The sequence below is a fragment of the Parasteatoda tepidariorum genome, chromosome 5, assembly GCF_982258835.1.
Source record: "Parasteatoda tepidariorum strain Cologne lab strain chromosome 5, Ptep-v5.0, whole genome shotgun sequence".
In the NCBI taxonomy this organism is placed as follows: Eukaryota; Metazoa; Arthropoda; class Arachnida; order Araneae; family Theridiidae; genus Parasteatoda; species Parasteatoda tepidariorum.
This window is the reverse complement of record NC_141759.1, coordinates 121227533-121249638: the sequence shown is the minus strand read 5'-3', so window position 1 is coordinate 121249638 and position 22106 is coordinate 121227533. Positions and strand designations below refer to the sequence as shown.

At 27.8% G+C, this 22106-nt stretch overlaps 1 protein-coding gene across 1 annotated transcript in view; it reads right to left on the bottom strand.

Annotated features, from left to right (window-relative positions):
* Positions 1–22106, bottom strand: part of LOC107449561 (uncharacterized) — a 147422-nt gene that overhangs the window by 91524 nt on the left and 33792 nt on the right. Inside the window, exon 2 of the mRNA XM_087162975.1 lies at positions 21822–21977. Coding sequence (XP_087019101.1) covers positions 21822–21977 — 156 coding nt within the window. The remainder of the gene's footprint in view (positions 1–21821; positions 21978–22106) is intronic.

The following is a 22106-nucleotide window of genomic DNA, read 5'->3' as shown; positions in this document are numbered from 1 at the left end:
TATTATAAGCAAGTATATGCAATTTTATATTATAAGCATGTATATATTATAAGCAAGTATATTCTTGTATATATTATAAGCAAGTATATAATATAAGCGAATATATGCAAGTATATAATATCAGCGAGTATATGCAAGTATATATTACAAGCCAGTATACATTATAAGCCAATAGATTATTTTGGAGGATCCGCAGATGGTGTTTGATTTTTCTGTCGGTGAACGGGCTCCTGGACGAGGTCTAGCCTTGTTCCGGCCCAAGAGGAATACGTACCACCTCCACCACCATATATAATTAAGTATATGCAAGTATATATTATAAGCATATGCAAGTATATATTATAAGCAAGTATATACAAGTATATATTATATGCAAGTATATATTAAAAGCAAGTATATGCAAGTATATATTATAAGCAAGTATATATTATAAGCAAGTATATATTATAAGCAAGTATATATTATAAGCAAGTACATATTATAAGCAAGTATATATTATAAGCAAGTATATTCTTGTATATATTATAAGCAAGTATATTCTTGTATACATTATAAGCAAGTATATTCTTGTATATATTATAAGCAAGTATATATTATAAGCAAGTATCTAATATCAGCGAATATATGCAAGTATATAATATCAGCGAGTATATGCAAGTATATATTATAAGCCAGTATACATTATAAGCCGATAGATTATTTTGGAGGATCCGCAGATGGTGTTTGATTTTTCTGTCGGTGAACGGGCTCCTGGACGAGGTCTAGCCTTGTTCCGGCTCAAGAGGAATACGTACCACCTCCACCACCACCTCCACCACCATATATAATTAAGTATATGCAAGTATATATTATAAGTATATGCAAGTATATATTATAAGCAAGTATATACAAGTATATATTATATGCAAGTATATATATAAAAAGCAAGTATATACTAGTATATATTATCAGCAAGCATATTCTAGTATATATTATTAGCAAGGATATATTATAAGCAAGTATCTAATATCAGCGAATATATGCAAGTATATAATATCAGCGAGTATATGCAAGTATATATTATAAGCCAGTATATATTATAAGCCCATAGATTATTTTGGAGGATCCGCAGATGGTGTTTGATTTTATGTCGGTGAACGGGTTCCGGGACGTGGTCTAGCCTTGCTCCGGTCCAAGATGATTACGTACCACTACCACCACCTCCTCCACCACCATATATAAGCAAGTATATGCAAGTATATATTATAAGTATATGCAAGTATATATTATAAGCAAATATATACAAGTATATATTATTAGCAAGGATATATTATAAGCAAGTATCTAATATCAGCAAATATATTCAAGTATATAATATCAGCGAGTATATGCAAGTATATATTATAAGCCAGTATAAATTATAAGCCCATATATTATTTTTCAGGATCCGCAGATGGTTGTTAATTTTTTGTCGGTGAACGGGCTTCTGGACGTGGTCTAGCCTTGTTCCGGCCCAAGAGGAATACGTACAGCCTCCAACACCACCTCCACCACCATATATAAGCAAGTATATGCAAGTATATATTATAAGTATATGCAAGTATATATTATAAGTATATGCAAGTATATATTATAAGCAAGTATATACAAGTATATATTATATGCAAGTATATATTAAAAGCAAGTATATGCAAGTATATATTATAAGCAAGTATATATTATAAGCAAGTATATTCTTGTATATATTATAAGCAAGTATATTCTTGTATATATTATAAGCAAGTATATATTATAAGCAAGTATCTAATATCAGCGAATATATGCAAGTATATAATATCAGCGAGTATATGCAAGTATATATTATAAGCCAGTATACATTATAAGCCCATAGATTATTTTGGAGGATCCGCAGATGGTGTTTGATTTTTCTGTCGGTGAACGTTCTCCTGGACGTGGTCTAGCCTTGTTCTGGCCCAAGAGGAATACGTACCACCTCCACCACCACCTCCACCACCATATATAATTAAGTATATGCAAGTATATATTTTAAGTATATGCAAGTATATATTATAAGCAAGTATATACAAGTATATATTATATGCAAGTATATATTAAAAGCAAGTATATACTAGTATATATTATCAGCAAGTATATTCTAGTATATATTATTAGCAAGGATATATTATAAGCAAGTATCTAATATCAGCAAATATATTCAAGTATATAATATCAGCGAGTATATGCAAGTATATATTATAAGCCAGTATAAATTATAAGCCCATATATTATTTTTCAGGATCCGCAGATGGTTGTTAATTTTTTGTCGGTGAACGGGCTTCTGGACGTGGTCTAGCCTTGTTCCGGCCCAAGAGGAATACGTACCACCTCCACCACCATATATAAGCAAGTATATGCAAGTATATATTATAAGTATATGCAAGTATATATTATAAGCAAGTATATATTATAAGCAAGTATATACAAGTATATATTATAAGCAAGTATATTCTTGTATATATTATAAGCAAGTATATTCTTGTATATATTATAAGCAAGAATATTCTAGTATATATTATAAGCAAGTATATTCTAGTATATATTATAAGCAAGTATATTCTAGTATATATTATAAGCAAGTATATTCTAGTATATATTATAAGCAAGTATATTCTAGTAAATATTATAAGCAAGTATATATTATAAGCAAGTATCTAATATCAGCGAATATATGCAAGTATATAATATCAGCGAGTATATGCAAGTATATATTATAAGCCCATAGATTATTTTGGAGGATCCGCAGATGGTGTTTAATTTCGTCGGTGAACGGGCTGCTGGACGTGGTCTAGCCTTGTTCCGGCCCAAGAGGAATATGCAAGTATATAATATAAGCGAGTATAAGCAAGTATATAATATAAGCGAGTATATGCAAGTATATAATATAAACAAGTATATGCAAGTATATATTATAAGCAAGTATATGCAATTTTATATTATAAGCATGTATATATTATAAGCAAGTATATTCTTGTATATATTATAAGCAAGTATATTCTAGTATATATTATATGCAAGTATATATTATTAGCAAGTATCTAATATAAGCGAATATATGCAAGTATATAATATCAGCGAGTATATGCAAGTATATATTACAAGCCAGTATACATTATAAGCCAATAGATTATTTTGGAGGATCCGCAGATGGTGTTTGATTTTTCTGTCGGTGAACGGGCTCCTGGACGAGGTCTAGCCTTGTTCCGGCCCAAGAGGAATACGTACCACCTCCACCACCACCTCCACCACCACCTCCACCACCATATATAATTAAGTATATGCAAGTATATATTATAAGTATATGCAAGTATATATTATAAGTATATGCAAGTATATATTATAAGCAAGTATATACAAGTATATATTATGTGCAAGTATATGCAAGTATATATTATAAGCAAGTATATTCTAGTATATATTATAAGCAAGTATATATTATAAGCAAGTATCTAATATCAGCGAATATATGCAAGTATATAATATTAACGAGTATATGCAAGTTTATATTATAAGCCAGTATATATTATAAGCCCATAAATTATTTTGGAGGATCCGCAGATGGTGTTTGATTTTATGTCGGTGAACGGGCTCCTGGACGTGGTCTAGCCTTGTTCCGGCCTAAGAGGAATACGTACCACCTCCACCACCACATCCACCATCATATATAAGCAAGTATATGCAAGTATATAATATAAGTATATGCAAGTATATATTATAAGCAAGTATATACAAGTATATATTATATGCAAGTATATATTAAAAGCAAGTATATGCAAGTATATATTATAAGCAAGTATATTCTTGTATATATTATAAGCAAGTATATTCTTGTATAGATTATAAGCAAGTATATTCTAGTATATATTATAAGCAAGTATATTCTAGTATATATTATAAGCAAGTATATATTATAAACAAGTATCTAATATCAGCGAATATATGCAAGTATATAATATCAGCGAGTATATGCAAGTATATATTATACGCCAGTATATATTATAAGCCCATAGATTATTTTGGAGGATCCGCAGATGGTGTTTAATTTTCTGTCGGTGAACGGGCTGCTGGACGTGGTCTAGCCTTGTTCCGGCCCAAGAGGAATACGTACCACCACCATTATAAGCAAGTATATGCAAGTATATGTTATAAGCAAGTATATATATTAAAAGCAATTATATGCAAGTATATATTATAAGAAAGAATATGCAAGTATATATTATATGCAAGTATATATTATAAGCAAGTATATGCAAGTATATATTATAAGAAAGAATATGCAAGTATATATTATAAGAAAGAATATGCAAGTATATATTATAAGCAAGTATATGCAAGTATATATTATATGCGAGTATATAATATAAGCGAGTATATGCAAGTATATAATATAAGCGAGTATATGCAAGCATATAATATAAGCGAGTATATGCAAGCATATAATATAAGCGAGTATATAATATAAGCGAGTATATGCAAGTATATAATAGAAGCGAGTATATGCAAGTATATAATAGAAGCGAGTATATGCAAGTATATAATATAAGCGAGTATATTCAAGTATATAATATAAGCGAGTATATGCAAGTATATAATATAAGCGAGTATATGCAAGTATATAATATAAGCGAGCATATGCAAGTATATAATATAAGCGAGTATATGCAAGTATATAATATAAGCGAGCATATGCAAGTATATAATACAAGCGAGCATATGCAAGTATATAATAAGCAGATTTCTGCAATATATATATTATTAGCAAGTATATAATATAAGCAAGGTTATGCAAGTATATATTATAAGCAAGTATATGCAAGTATATATTATAAGCAAGTATATGCAAGTATATATTATAAGCAAGTAAATGCAAGTATATATTATAAGCAAGTATATGGAAGTATATATTATAAGCAAGTATATGCAAGTATATATTATAAGCAAGTATATGCAAGTATATATTATAAGCAAGTATATATTATAAGCAAGTATATATTATAAGCAAGTATATATTATATGTAAGTATATGCAAGTATATAATATAAGTGAGTATTTGCAAGTATATAATATATGCGAGTATCTGCAAGTATATATTATAAGCAAGTATATATAAGTATATATTATATGCAAGTATATATTATAAGAAAGTATATGCAAGTATATAATATAAGCGAGTATTTACAAGTATATAATATAAGCGAGTATATGCAAGTTTATAATATAAGCGAGTATATGCAAGTTTATAATATAAGCGAGTATATGCAAGTATATAATATAAGCGAGTATATGCAAGTATATAATATAAGCGAGTATATGCAAGTATATAATATAAACAAGTATATGCAAGTATATATTATAAGCAAGTAAATGCAAGTATATATTATAAGCAAGTATATGCAAGTATATATTATAAGCAAGTATATGCAAGTATATATTATAAGCAAGTATATGCAAGTTTATATTATAAGCATTTATATATTATAAGCAAGTATATTCTTGTATATATTATAAGCAAGTATGTTCTTGTATATATTATAAGCAAGTATATTCTAGTATATAATATAAGGAAGTATATATTATAAGCAAGTATCTAATATCAGCGAATATATGCAAGTATATAATATCAGCGAGTATATGCAAGTATATATTATAATCCAGTATACATTACAAGCCCATAGATAATTTTGGAGGATCCGCAGATGGTGTTTAATTTTGTCGGTGAACGGGCTGCTGGACGTGGTCTAGCCTTGTTCCGGCCCAAGAGGAATACGTACCACCACCATTATAAGCAAGTATATGCAAGTATATGTTATAAGCAAGTATATACATTATAAGCAATTATATGCAAGTATATATTATAAGAAAGAATATGCAAGTATATATTATAAGGAAGTATATGCAAGTGTATATTATAAGCAAGTATATGCAAGTATATATTATAAGCGAGTATATGCAAGTATATATTATAAGCGAGTATATGCAAGTATATATTATAAGCAAGTATATGCAAGTATATATTATAAGCAAGTATATGCAATTTTATATTATAAGCATGTATATATTATAAGCAAGTATATTCTTGTATATATTATAAGCAAGTATATATTATTAGCAAGTATCTAATATAAGCGAATATATGCAAGTATATAATATCAGCGAGTATATGCAAGTATATATTATAAGCCAGTATACATTATAAGCCCATAGATTATTTTGGAGGATCCGCAGATGGTGTTTGATTTTTCTGTCGGTGAACGGGCTCCTGGACGAGGTCTAGCCTTGTTCCGGCCCAAGAGGAATACGTACCACCTCCACCACCATATATAAGCAAGTATATGCAAGTATATATTATAAGTATATGCAAGTATATATTATAAGCAAATATATACAAGTATATATTATAAGCAAGTATATATTATCAGCAAATATATTCAAGTATATAATATCAGCGAGTATATGCAAGTATATATTATAAGCCAGTATAAATTATAAGCCCATATATTATTTTTCAGGATCCGCAGATGGTTGTTAATTTTTTGTCGGTGAACGGGCTTCTGGACGTGGTCTAGCCTTGTTCCGGCCCAAGAGGAATACGTACCACCTCCACCACCACCTCCACCACCATATATAGCAAGTATATGCAAGTATATATTATAAGTATATGCAAGTATATATTATAAGCAAGTATATATTGTAAGCAAGTATATATTAAAAGCAAGTATATGCAAGTATATATTATAAGCAAGTATATATTATAAGCAAGTATATATTATAAGCAAGTATCTAATATCAGCGAATATATGCAAGTATATAATATCAGCGAGTATATGCAAGTATATATTATAAGCCAGTATACATTATAAGCCCATAGATTATTTTGGAGGATCCACAGATGGTGTTTGATTTTTCTGTCGGTGAACGTTCTCCTGGACGTGGTCTAGCCTTGTTCCGGCCCAAGAGGAATACGTACCACCTCCACCACCACCATATATAATTAAGTATATGCAAGAATATATTATAAGTATATGCAAGTATATATTATAAGCAAGTATATACAAGTATATATTATATGCAAGTATATATTAAAAGCAAGTATATATTAAAAGCAAGTAGATACTAGTATATATTATCAGCAAGTATATTCTAGTATATATTATTAGCAAGGACATATTATAAGCAAGTATCTAATATCAGCGAATATATGCAAATATATAATATCAGCGAGTATATGCAAGTATATATTATAAGCCAGTATATATTATAAGCCCATAGATTATTTTGGAGGATCCGCAGATGGTGTTTGATTTTATGTCGGTGAACGGGTTCCGGGACGTGGTCTAGCCTTGTTCCGGCCCAAGATGAATACGTACCACCACCACCTCCTCCACCACCATATATAAGCAAGTATATGCAAGTATATATTATAAGTATATGCAAGTATATATTATAAGCAAATATATACAAGTATATATTATAAGCAAGTATATATTATAAGCAAGTATATATTATAAGCAAGTATCTAATATCAGCAAATATATTCAAGTATATAATATCAGCGAGTATATGCAAGTATATATTATAAGCCAGTATAAATTATAAGCCCATATATTATTTTTCAGGATCCGCAGATGGTTGTTAATTTTTTGTCGGTGAACGGGCGTCTGGACGTGGTCTAGCCTTGTTCCGGCCCAAGAGGAATACGTACCACCTCCACCACCACCATATATAAGCAGGTATATGCAAGTATATATTATAAGTATATGCAAGTATATATTATAAGTATATGCAAGTATATATTATAAGTATATGCAAGTATATATTATAAGTATATGCAAGTATATATTATAAGTATATGCAAGTATATATTATAAGCAAGTATATACAAGTATATATTATATGCAAGTATATATTAAAAGCAAGTATATACTAGTATATATTATCAGCAAGTATATTCTAGTATATATTATTAGCAAGGATATATTATAAGCAAGTATCTAATATCAGCAAATATATTCAAGTATATAATATCAGCGATTATATGCAAGTATATATTATAAGCCAGTATAAATTATAAGCCCATATATTATTTTTCAGGATCCGCAGATGGTTGTTAATTTTTTGTCGGTGAACGGGCTTCTGGACGTGGTCTAGCCTTGTTCCGGCCCAAGAGGAATACGTACCACCTCCACCACCACCTCCACCACCATATATAAGCAAGTATATGCAAGTATATATTATAAGTATATGCAAGTATATATTATAAGTATATGCAAGTATATATTATAAGCAAGTATATACAAGTATATATTATAAGCAAGTATATTCTAGTATATATTATAAGCAAGTATATTCTAGTATATATTATAAGCAAGTATATTCTAGTATATATTATAAGCAAGTATATATTATAAGCAAGTATCTAATATCAGCGAATATATGCAAGTATATAATATCAGCGAGTATATGCAAGTATATATTATAAGCCCATAGATTATTTTGGAGGATCTGCAGATGGTGTTTAATTTTGTCGGTGAACGGGCTGCTGGACGTGGTCTAGCCTTGTTCCGGCCCAAGAAGAATACGTACCACCACCATTATAGGCAAGTATATGCAAGTATATGTTATAAGCAAGTATATATATTATAAGCAATTATATGCAAGTATATATTATAAGAAAGAATGTGCAAGTATATATTATAAGCAAGTATATGCAAGTATATATTATAAGCGAGTATATGCAAGTATATATTATAAGCGAGTATATGCAAGTATATATTATATGCAAGTATATATTATAAGCAAGTATATGCAAGTATATATTATAAGCAAGTATATGCAAGTATATATTATATGTAAGTATGTGCAAGTATATAATATAAGTGAGTATTTGCAAGTATATTATGTAAGCGAGTATTTGCAAGTATATAATATAAGCGAGTAAATGCAAGTTTATAATATAAGCGAGTATATGCAAGTTTATAATATAAGCGAGTATATGCAAGTATATAATATAAACAAGTATATGCAAGTATATATTATAAGCAAGTATATGCAAGTATATATTATAAGCAAGTATATGCAAGTATATATTATAAGCAAGTATATGCAATTTTATATTATAAGCATGTATATATTATAAGCAAGTATATTCTTGTATATATTATAAGCAAGTATATTCTAGTATATATTATATGCAAGTATATATTATTAGCAAGTATCTAATATAAGCGAATATATGCAAGTATATAATATCAGCGAGTATATGCAAGTATATATTACAAGCCAGTATACATTATAAGCCAATAGATTATTTTGGAGGATCCGCAGATGGTGTTTGATTTTTCTGTCGGTGAACGGGCTCCTGGACGAGGTCTAGCCTTGTTCCGGCCGAAGAGGAATACGTACCACCTCCACCACCATATATAATTAAGTATATGCAAGTATATATTATAAGCAAGTATATACAAGTATATATTATGTGCAAGTATATGCAAGTATATATTATAAGCAAGTATATTCTTGTATATATTATAAGCAAGTATTTACTAGTATATATTATAAGCAAGTATATTCTAGTATATATTATAAGCAAGTATATATTATAAGCAAGTATCTAATATCAGCGAATATATGCAAGTATATAATATCAACGAGTATATGCAAGTTTATATTATAAGCCAGTATATATTATAAGCCCATAGATTATTTTGGAGGATCCGCAGATGGTGTTTGATTTTATGTCGGTGAACGGGTTCCGGGACGTGGTCTAGCCTTGTTCCGTCTAAGAGGAATACGTACCACCTCCACCATCATATATAAGCAAGTATATGCAAGTATATATTATAAGCAAGTATATACAAGTATATATTATATGCAAGTATATATTAAAAGCAAGTATATGCAAGTATATATTATAAGCTAGTATGTTCTTGTATATATTATAAGCAAGTATATTCTTGTATAGATTATAAGCAAGTATATTCTAGTATATATTATAAGCAAGTATATTCTAGTATATATTATAAGCAAGTATATATTATAAACAAGTATCTAATATCAGCGAATATATGCAAGTATATAATATCAGCGAGTATATGCAAGTATATATTATAAGCCCATAGATTATTTTGGAGGATCCGCAGATGGTGTTTAATTTTCTGTCGGTGAACGGGCTGCTGGACGTGGTCTAGCCTTGTTCCGGCCCAAGAGGAATACGTACCACCACCATTATAAGCAAGTATATGCAAGTATATGTTATAAGCAAGTATATATATTATAAGCAATTATATGCAAGTATATATTATAAGAAAGAATATGCAAGTATATATTATAAGCAAGTATATGCAAGTATATATTATAAGAAAGAATATGCAAGTATATATTATAAGCAAGTATATGCAAGTATATATTATATGCGAGTATATAATATAAGCGAGTATATGCAAGTATATAATATAACCGAGTATATGCAAGTATATAATATAAGCGAGTATATGCAAGCATATAATATAAGCGAGTATATGCAAGTATATAATATAAGCGAGTATTTGCAAGTATATAATATAAGCGAGTATATGCAAGTATATAATATAAGCGAGTATATGCAAGTATATAATATAAGCGAGTATATGCAAGTATATAATATAAGCGAGTATATGCAAGTATATAATAGAAGCGAGTATATGCAAGTATATAATAGAAGCGAGTATATGCAAGTATATAATATAAGCGAGTATATGCAAGTATATAATATAAGCGAGTATATGCAAGTATATAATATAAGCGAGTATATGCAAGTATATAATATAAGCGAGCATATGCAAGTATATAATATAAGCGAGTATATGCAAGTATATAATATAAGCGAGTGTATGCAAGTATATAATATAAGCGAGCATATGCAAGTATATAATACAAGCGAGCATATGCAAGTATATAATAAGCAGATTTCTGCAATATATATATTATTAGCAAGTATATAATATAAGCAAGGTTATGCAAGTATATATTATAAGCAAGTATATGCAAGTATATATTATAAGCAAGTATATGCAAGTATATATTATAAGCAAGTAAATGCAAGTATATATTATAAGCAAGTAAATGGAAGTATATATTATAAGCAAGTATATGCAAGTATATATTTTATAAGCAAGTATATGCAAGTATATATTATAAGTAAGTATATATTATAAGCAAGTATATGCAAGTATATATTATATGTAAGTATATGCAAGTATATAATATAAGTGAGTATTTGCAAGTATATAATATATGCGAGTATATGCAAGTATATATTATAAGTATATATTATATGCAAGTATATATTATAAGAAAGTATATGCAAGTATATAATATAAGCGAGTATTTACAAGTATATAATATAAGCGAGTATATGCAAGTTTATAATATAAGCGAGTATATGCAAGTTTATAATATAAGCGAGTATTTACAAGTATATAATATAAACAAGTATATGCAAGTATATATTATAAATAAGTAAATGCAAGTATATATTATAAGCAAGTATATGCAAGTATATATTATAAGCAAGTATATGCAAGTATATATTATAAGCAAGTATATGCAAGCATATATTATAAGCAAGTATATGCAAGTTTATATTATAAGCATTTATATATTATAAGCAAGTATATTCTTGTATATATTATAAGCAAGTATGTTCTTGTATATATTATAAGCAAGTATATTCTAGTATATAATATAAGGAAGTATATATTATTAGCAAGTATCTAATATCAGCGAATATATGCAAGTATATAATATCAGCGAGTATATGCAAGTATATATTATAAGCCAGTATACATTATATGCCCATAGATAATTTTGGAGGATCCGCAGATGGTGTTTAATTTTGTCGGTGAACGGGCTGCTGGACGTGGTCTAGCCTTGTTACGGCCCAAGAGGAATACGTACCACCACCATTATAAGCAAGTATATGCAAGTATATGTTATAAGCAAGTATATACATTATAAGCAATTATATGCAAGTATATATTATAAGAATGAATATGCAAGTATATATTATAAGCAAGTATATGCAAGTATATGCAAGTATATTATATGTAAGTATATGCAAGTATATAATATAAGTGAGTATTTGCAAGTATATAATATATGCGAGTATATGCAAGTATATATTATAAGCAAGTATATGCAAGTATATATTATAAGCAAGTATATGCAAGTATATATTATAAGAAAGTATATGCAAGTATATAATATAAGCGAGTATTTGCAAGTATATTATATAAGCGAGTATTTGCAAGTATATAATATAAGCGAGTATATGCAAGTTTATAATATAAGCGAGTATATGCAAGTTTATAATATAAGCGAGTATATGCAAGTATATATTATAAGCAAGTATATGCAAGTATATATTATAAGCAAGTATATGCAAGTATATATTATAAGCAAGTATATGCAATTTTATATTATAAGCATGTATATATTATAAGCAAGTATATGCAATTTTATATTATAAGCATGTATATATTATAAGCAAGTATATTCTTGTATATATTATAAGCAAGTATATTCTAGTATATATTATATGCAAGTATATATTATTAGCAAGTATCTAATATAAGCGAATATATGCAAGTATATAATATCAGCGAGTATATGCAAGTATATATTACAAGCCAGTATACATTATAAGCCAATAGATTATTTTGGAGGATCCGCAGATGGTGTTTGATTTTTCTGTCGGTGAACGGGCTCCTGGACGAGGTCTAGCCTTGTTCCGGCCCAAGAGGAATACGTACCACCTCCACCACCACCATATATAATTAAGTATATGCAAGTATATATTATAAGTATATGCAAGTATATATTATAAGTATATGCAAGTATATATTATAAGCAAGTATATACAAGTATATATTATATGCAAGTATATGTTAAAAGCAAGTATATGCAAGTATATATTATAAGCAAGTATATATTATAAGCAAGTATATTCCTGTATATATTATAAGCAAGTATATTCTTGTATATATTATAAGCAAGTATATATTATAAGCAAGTATCTAATATCAGCGAATATATGCAAGTATATAATATCAGCGAGTATATGCAAGTATATATTATAAGCCAGTATACATTATAAGCCCATAGATTATTTAGGAGGATCCGCAGATGGTGTTTGATTTTTCTGTCGGTGAACGTTCTCCTGGACGTGGTCTAGCCTTGTTCCGGCCCAAGAGGAATACGTACCACCTCCACCACCATATATAATTAAGTATATGCAAGTATATATTATAAGTATATGCAAGTATATATTATAAGCAAGTATATACAAGTATATATTATATGCAAGTATATATTAAAAGCAAGTATATACTAGTATATATTATCAGCAAGTATATTCTAGTATATATTATTAGCAAGGATATATTATAAACAAGTATCTAATATAAGCGAATATATGCAAGTATATAATATCAGCGAGTATATGCAAGTATATATTATAAGCCAGTATATATTATAAGCCCATAGATTATTTTGGAGGATCCGCAGATGGTGTTTGATTTTATGTCGGTGAACGGGTTCCGGGACGTGGTCTAGCCTTGTTCCGGCCCAAGATGAATACGTACCACCACCACCACCACCACCACCACCTCCTCCACCACCATATATAAGCAAGTATATGCAAGTATATATTATAAGTATATGCAAGTATATTTTATAAGCAAATATATACAAGTATATATTATAAGCAAGTATATATTATAAGCAAGTATCTAATATCAGCAAATATATTCAAGTATATAATATCAGCGAGTATATGCAAGTATATATTATAAGCCAGTATAAATTATAAGCCCATATATTATTTTTCAGGATCCGCAGATGGTTGTTAATTTTTTGTCGGTGAACGGGCTTCTGGACGTGGTCTAGCCTTGTTCCGGCCCAAGAGGAATACGTACCACCTCCACCACCACCTCCACCACCATATATAAGCAAGTATATGCAAGTATATATTATAAGTATATGCAAGTATATATTATAAGTATATGCAAGTACATATTATAAGCAAGTATATACAAGTATATATTATATGCAAGTATATATTAAAAGCAAGTATATGCAAGTATATATTATAAGCAAGTATATATTATAAGCAAGTATATTCTTGTATATATTATAAGCAAGTATATATTATAAGCAAGTATCTAATATCAGCGAATATATGCAAGTATATAATATCAGCGAGTATATGCAAGTATATATTATAAGTCAGTATACGTTATAAGCCCATAGATTATTTTGGAGGATCCGCAGATGGTGTTTGATTTTTCTGTCGGTGAACGTTCTCCTGGACGTGGTCTAGCCTTGTTCTGGCCCAAGAGGAATACGTACCACCTCCACCACCACCTCCACCACCATATATAATTAAGTTAATGCAAGTATATATTATAAGTATATGCAAGTATATATTATAAGCAAGTATATACAAGTATATATTATATGCAAGTATATATTAAAAGCAAGTATATACTAGTATATATTATCAGCAAGTATATTCTAGTATATATTATTAGCAAGGATATATTATAAGCAAGTATCTAATATCAGCAAATATATTCCAGTATATAATATCAGCGAGTATATGCAAGTATATATTATAAGCCAGTATAAATTATAAGCCCATATATTATTTTTCAGGATCCGCAGATGGTTGTTAATTTTTTGTCGGTGAACGGGCTTCTGGACGTGGTCTAGCCTTGTTCCGGCCCAAGAGGAATACGTACCACCTCCACCACCACCTCCACCACCATATATAAGCAAGTATATGCAAGTATATATTATAAGTATATGCAAGTATATATTATAAGCAAGTATATACAAGTATATATTATATGCAAGTATATATTATAAGCAAGAATATTCTAGTATATATTATAAGCAAGTATATTCTAGTATATATTATAAGCAAGTATATTCTAGTATATATTATAAGCAAGTATATATTATAAGCAAGTATCTAATATCAGCGAATATATGCAAGTATATAATATCAGCGAGTATATGCAAGTATCTATTATAAGCCCATAGATTATTTTGGAGGATCCGCAGATGGTGTTTAATTTTCTGTCGGTGAGCGGGCTGCTGGACGTGGTCTAGCCTTGTTCCGGCCCAAGAGGAATACGTACCACCACCATTATAAGCAAGTATATGCAAGTCTATGTTATAAGCAAGTATATATATTATAAGCAATTATATGCAAGTATATATTATAAGAAAGAATATGCAAGTATATATTATATGCAAGTATATATTATAAGCAAGTATATGCAAGTATATATTATAAGAAAGAATATGCAAGTATATATTATAAGAAAGAATATGCAAGTATATATTATAAGCAAGTATATGCAAGTATATATTATATGCGAGTATATAATATAAGCGAGTATATGCAAGTATATAATATAAGCGAGTATATGCAAGCATATAATATAGGCGAGTATATGCAAGCATATAATATAAGCGAGTATATGCAAGTATATAATATAAGCGAGTATATGCAAGTATATAACATAAGCGAGTATATGCAAGTATATAATAGAAGTGAGTATATGCAAGTATATAATATAAGCGAGTATATGCAAGTATATAATATAAGCGAGCATATGCAAGTATATAATATAAGCGAGTATATGCAAGTATATAATATAAGCGAGCATATGCAAGTATATAATACAAGCGAGCATACGCAAGTATATAATAAGCAGATTTCTGCAATATATATATTATTAGCAAGTATATAATATAAGCAAGGTTATGCAAGTATATTTTATAAGCAAGTATATGCAAGTATATATTATAAGCAAGTATATGCAAGTATATATTATAAGCAAGTAAATGCAAGTATATAGTATAAGCAAGTATATGCAAGTATATATTATAAGCAAGTATATGCAAGTATATATTATAAGCAAGTATATGCAAGTATATATTATATGTAAGTATATGCAAGTATATAATATAAGTGAGTATTTGCAAGTATATAATATATGCGAGTATCTGCAAGTATATATTATAAGCAAGTATATATAAGTATATATTATATGCAAGTATATATTATAAGAAAGTATATGCAAGTATATAATATAAGCGAGTATTTACAAGTATATAATATAAGCGAGTATATGCAAGTTTATAATATAAGCGAGTATATGCAAGTATATAATATAAGCGAGTATATGCAAGTATATAATATAAGCGAGTATATGCAAGTATATAATATAAACAAGTATATGCAACTATATATTATAAGCAAGTAAATGCAAGTATATATTATAAGCAAGTAAATGCAAGTATATATTATAAGCAAGTATATGCAAGTATATATTATAAGCAAGTATATGCAAGTATATATTATAAGCAAGTATATGCAAGTATATATTATAAGCAAGTATATGCAAGTTTATATTATAAGCAAGTATATGCAAATTTATATTATAAGCATGTATATATTATAAGCAAGTATATTCTTGTATATATTATAAGCAACTTTATTCTAGTATATATTATAAGCAAGTATATATTATTAGCAAGTATCTAATATAAGCGAATATATGCAAGTATATATTATATGCAAGTATATATTAAAAGAAAGTATATGCAAGTATATATTATAAGCAAGTATATTCTTGTATATATTATAAGCAAGTATATTCTTGCATATATTATATGCAAGTATATTCTAGTATATATTATAAGCAAGTATATTCTAGTATATATTATAAGCAAGTATATATTATAAGCAAGTATATATTATAAGCAAGTATATATTATAAGCAAGTATCTAATATCAGCGAATATATGCAAGTATATATTATAAGCCAGTATATATTATAAGCCCATAGATTATTTTGGAGGATCCGCAGATGGTGTTTAATTTTCTGTCGGTGAACGGGCTGCTGGACGTGGTCTAGCCTTGTTCCGGCCCAAGAGGAATACGTACCACCACCATTATAAGCAAGTATATGCAAGTATATGTTATAAGCAAGTATATATATTATAAGCAATTATATGCAAGTATATATTATAAGAAAGAATATGCAAGTATATATTATAAGCAAGTATATGCAAGTATATATTATAAGCAAGTATATGCAAGTATATATTATAAGAAAGAATATGCAAGTATATATTATATGCAAGTATATATTATAAGCAAGTATATGCAAGTATATATTATAAGCGAGTATATGCAAGTATATAATATAAGCGAGTATATGCAAGTATATAATATAAGCGAGTATATGCAAGCATATAATATAAGCGAGTATATGCAAGTATATATTATAAGTATATGCAAGTATATATTATAAGCAAGTATATTCTTGTTTATATTATAAGCAAGTATATACTAGTATATATTATAAGCAAGTATATACTAGTATATATTATAAGCAAGTATATATTATAAGTGAATATATGCAAGTATATAATATCAGCGAGTATATGCAAGTATATATTATAAGCCAGTATATATTATAAGCCCATAGATTATTTTGGAGGATCCGCAGATGGTGTTTGATTTTATGTCGGTGAACGGGTTCCTGGACGTGGTCTAGCCTTGTTCCGGCCTAAGAGGAATACGTACCACCACCACCACCTCCACCACCATATATAAGCAAGTATATGCAAGTATATATTATAAGCATGTATATATTATAAGCAAGTATATTCTAGTATATATTATATGCAAGTATATTCTAGTATATATTATAAGCAAGTATATATTATAAGCCCATAGATTATTTTGGAGGATCCGCAGATGGTGTGATTTTCTGTCGGTGAACGGGCTCCTGGACGTGGTCTAGCATTGTTCCATCCCAAGAGAAATACGTACCACCACCATATATAAGCAAGTATATGCAAGTATATATTATAAGTATATGCAAGTATATATTATAAGCAAATATATACAAGTATATATTATATGCAAGTATATATTAAAAGCAAGTATATGCAAGTATATATTATAAGCAAGTATATTCTTGTATATATTATAAGCAAGTATATTCTTGTATATATTATAAGCAAGTATATTCTAGTATATATTATAAGCAAGTATATATTATAAGCCAGTATATATTATAAGCCCATAGATTATTTTGGAGGATCCGCAGATGGTGTTTAATTTTCTGTCGGTGAACGGGCTGCTGGACGTGGTCTAGCCTTGTTCCGGCCCAAGAGGAATACGTACCACCACCATTATAAGCAAGTATATGCAAGTATATGTTATAAGCAAGTATATATATTATAAGCAATTATATGCAAGTATATATTATAAGAAAGAATATGCAAGTATATATTATAAGCAAGTATATATATTATAAGCAATTATATGGAAGTATATATTATAAGAAAGAATATGCAAGTATATATTATAAGCAAGTATATGCAAGTATATATTATAAGCAAGTATATGCAAGTATATATTATAAGCAAGTATATGCAAGTATATATTATAAGAAAGAATATGTAAGTATATATTATAAGCAAGTATATGCAAGTATATATTATAAGAAAGAATATGCAAGTATATATTATATGCAAGTATATATTATAAGCAAGTATATGCAAGTATATATTATAAGCAATTATATGCAATTATATATTATAAGCAATTAAATGCAAGTATATAATATAAGCAAGTATATATTATAAGCAAGTATATGGAAGTATATATTATAAGCAAGTATATATTATAAGCAAGTATATGCAAGTATATATTATAAGCAAGTATATGCAAGTATATATTATAAGCAAGTATATACAAGTATATATTATAGGCGAGTATATGCAAGTATATGACAATCTATAGCTGGAACAATGATGAACATAGCTGGAAATAATTAAATTAACTCAAATATAAGGAAGTATATAATGTTAACAAAATCTGGACTAATGATAAAATTCAAATGCAAGTATATAATATGAACTATAGCTGAACTAATGATGAACCTAGCTTTTCATGATTAAATTAAAATGCAAGTGTATAATACAAGAAAGTATATGCATGTAAATAATATAAACTATAGCAGAACTAGTAATAAAATTGAAATGCAAGAATATAATATAAACTATAACTCGCAAATGATGAATAGAACTTGTCTTTAGTAAATTGAAATGCAAGTGTATAATAAAAGCAACTATATGCAAGTATATTATTGGAACCATAGTTGAACTCATGGCGAATATAGCTCGTCCTAATTAAATTGAAATGAAGATGCATAATATAAGCTAGTATATGCAAGTATATAATATAAAGTATAGCTGGACATACGATGAATATAACTCATCATAACTAAATTGAAATGAAGATGCATAATATAAGCAAGTATATGCAAGTATATAATATAAAGTATAGCTGGACATATGATGAATATAACTCATCATAACTAAATTGAAATGCAAGTGTTTAATATAATTAAGTACATAATATAAATTAAAGCAGGACTCATGATGAATATAACTCATTATAATTAAATTGAAATCGACTTGGGCACTACAGTCTAGAACAGGCCAAGATCCTCCTAATAAGTTTTTTCATCTTGATAAATAAATTGGAATGCAAGTGTATAATATAAGCAAGTATAATCAAGTACATAATATAAACTACAGCAGAATCCACTATGAATTAAGTTCATCATAATTAAATTGAAATGCAAATATATAATATAAGCAAGTATATGCAAGTATTTAAAATAAACTCTAGCTGGACCTGTGACGAATATAACTTGTCATAATTAAATTGAATCACGAGTGTGTAATATAAGCAAGTATATGCAAGTATATATTATAAACTATAGTTGGATTCATGACGAATATACCTTGCCATAATTAAATTGGAATGCGTGTGTATAATATAAGCAAATATATATAAACTATAACTGGACTAATCATGAATATATGAATATAACTTGTCACAATTAAATAAAATGCAAGGATATAATATAAGCAAGTATATAATATAAATTATACCTAGACTAATGATGAAATCTAAAATCCAGTATATGTAAGTGTATAATATAAACTATAACAGGACAAATTATGTATAACTTTTCGTATAATATAAGCTATAGCTGGGCTAATGAATAGAACTTTCTATAATTTTATTAATATGCAAGTTTGAAATATAAGCAAGTATATGCAAGTGTAAAATGTAAACTATAGCTGGACTCCTGATGAAAATAACTTTTCCTAATGAAATTGAAATGCAAGTCTATATTATAAGCAAGTATATAATGAAACTATAGCTGGACTCATGAATATAGCTTGTCATAATTGATTTGAAATACAAGTATATAACACAAGCAAGTATATGCAAATATTAAATATATGCAAGTATATAATATATGCAAGTATATAATATATGCAAGTATAAAATATATGCAAGTATATAATATAATCTATAGCTGGTCTAATGATGAGCATAACTTGAAATAATTAAATTAAAGCAAATATTAGAAAGTATATAATATTAACAAAAGCTGGACTAATGATAAAATTGAAATGCAAGTATATGCAAGCATATAATAAAAACTATTGCTGGACTAATAACGAACATAACTTGTCATAATTTAGCAGAAATGCAAGTGTATAAAATAAGGAAGTTTAGGCAAGTATATAATTTGAACTATAGCTGGACTAAGGAATATTACTTGTCGTAATTAAATTTAAATGCAAATGTATAATATAAGCAAATATATAATATAAACTATAGCTGGAAACATGATGAATATAACTTGTCATAATTAAATTGAAATGCAAGTATACAATATAAGCACTTATATGCAAGCATATATTATTAACTACAGCTGAACTAAGTATGAAATTGAAATGCAAGTATATAATATAAACTATAGCTGGACTAATGCTGAATATTACTTGTCATAATTAAATTAAATGCAAATATGTAATATATGCTAGTATAGAATGTACCCTATAATTGTACTAATCATGAATATGACCTGTCATAATTAAATTAAATGCAAATATAAGGTATATAATATAAACTATAGCTGTACTAATGATGAATCTAACTTGTCATAATTAAATTGAAATGCAAGTATAATATAAGCAAGTATGTGCAAGTATATAATATAAACTATAGCTGGACTAATGATAAAATTGAAATGCAAGTATATACAAGAATTAAAAATAAACTATAGCGGGTCATATTAAATTAAATGCAAGTATGTAGTATTTACATGTATATAATGTAAAATATAGCTGGACTTATGATGAATATAACTTGTCATAATTCAATTGAAATACAAGTATATAATATAAGTCGGTATATGAAATTTTATGTTATAAACTATAGCTGGACTAATGAAGATAACTTGTCATAATTAAATTGAAATGCAATTATTCAATTTAAGTATAAAATATAAACTATTTCTGGAATAATGATGAAAATGATATTCAAGTATATAATATAAACTACAGCTGGATTAATGACGAATATAGTTCACTAGCTCTAGCACTGAAGAAAAACCACGTATAACATAAATTATCAAAAACTATTGCCTGTATTGTAAAGTATTGTCTATAAACTGTCGTATAGCGTTGGGTTATAAAATGAATTTATAATGTTAACTTGGGAAAGGCTTAAAGAATGGTGAAGTAGAATGGTTGTATCACAACAACTCAGAAAACCAAAATTGTGGCAGTCTTTACAAAAAAACAAAAAAAAAAAAACATTTTGAAGAGGAAAACTTAAGAAAAAGGAATACCTTCTCAGTCCAGTGCTGAAAAAGAACGAGTCGAATATCTACATCAGTTGTGACAGCAGCATACTGCTGAAGAATTGCGAATGTAGAATAGGTCTCAGGAAAGAAGGTGGTGATCTGTTGGACACATTGCTCCGACGGAAGATACGTTGATTGGATTAATTACAGTTATTTTGAAGAAGACAGCAGATGAATGTTCATTCGCGCCATCCTTCCTAACCGTTTTACGGGGAAGGTGAAAAAAACGCGCTTCATTTAACGGAGAATGGATCCAGAAAAAGACAAAAA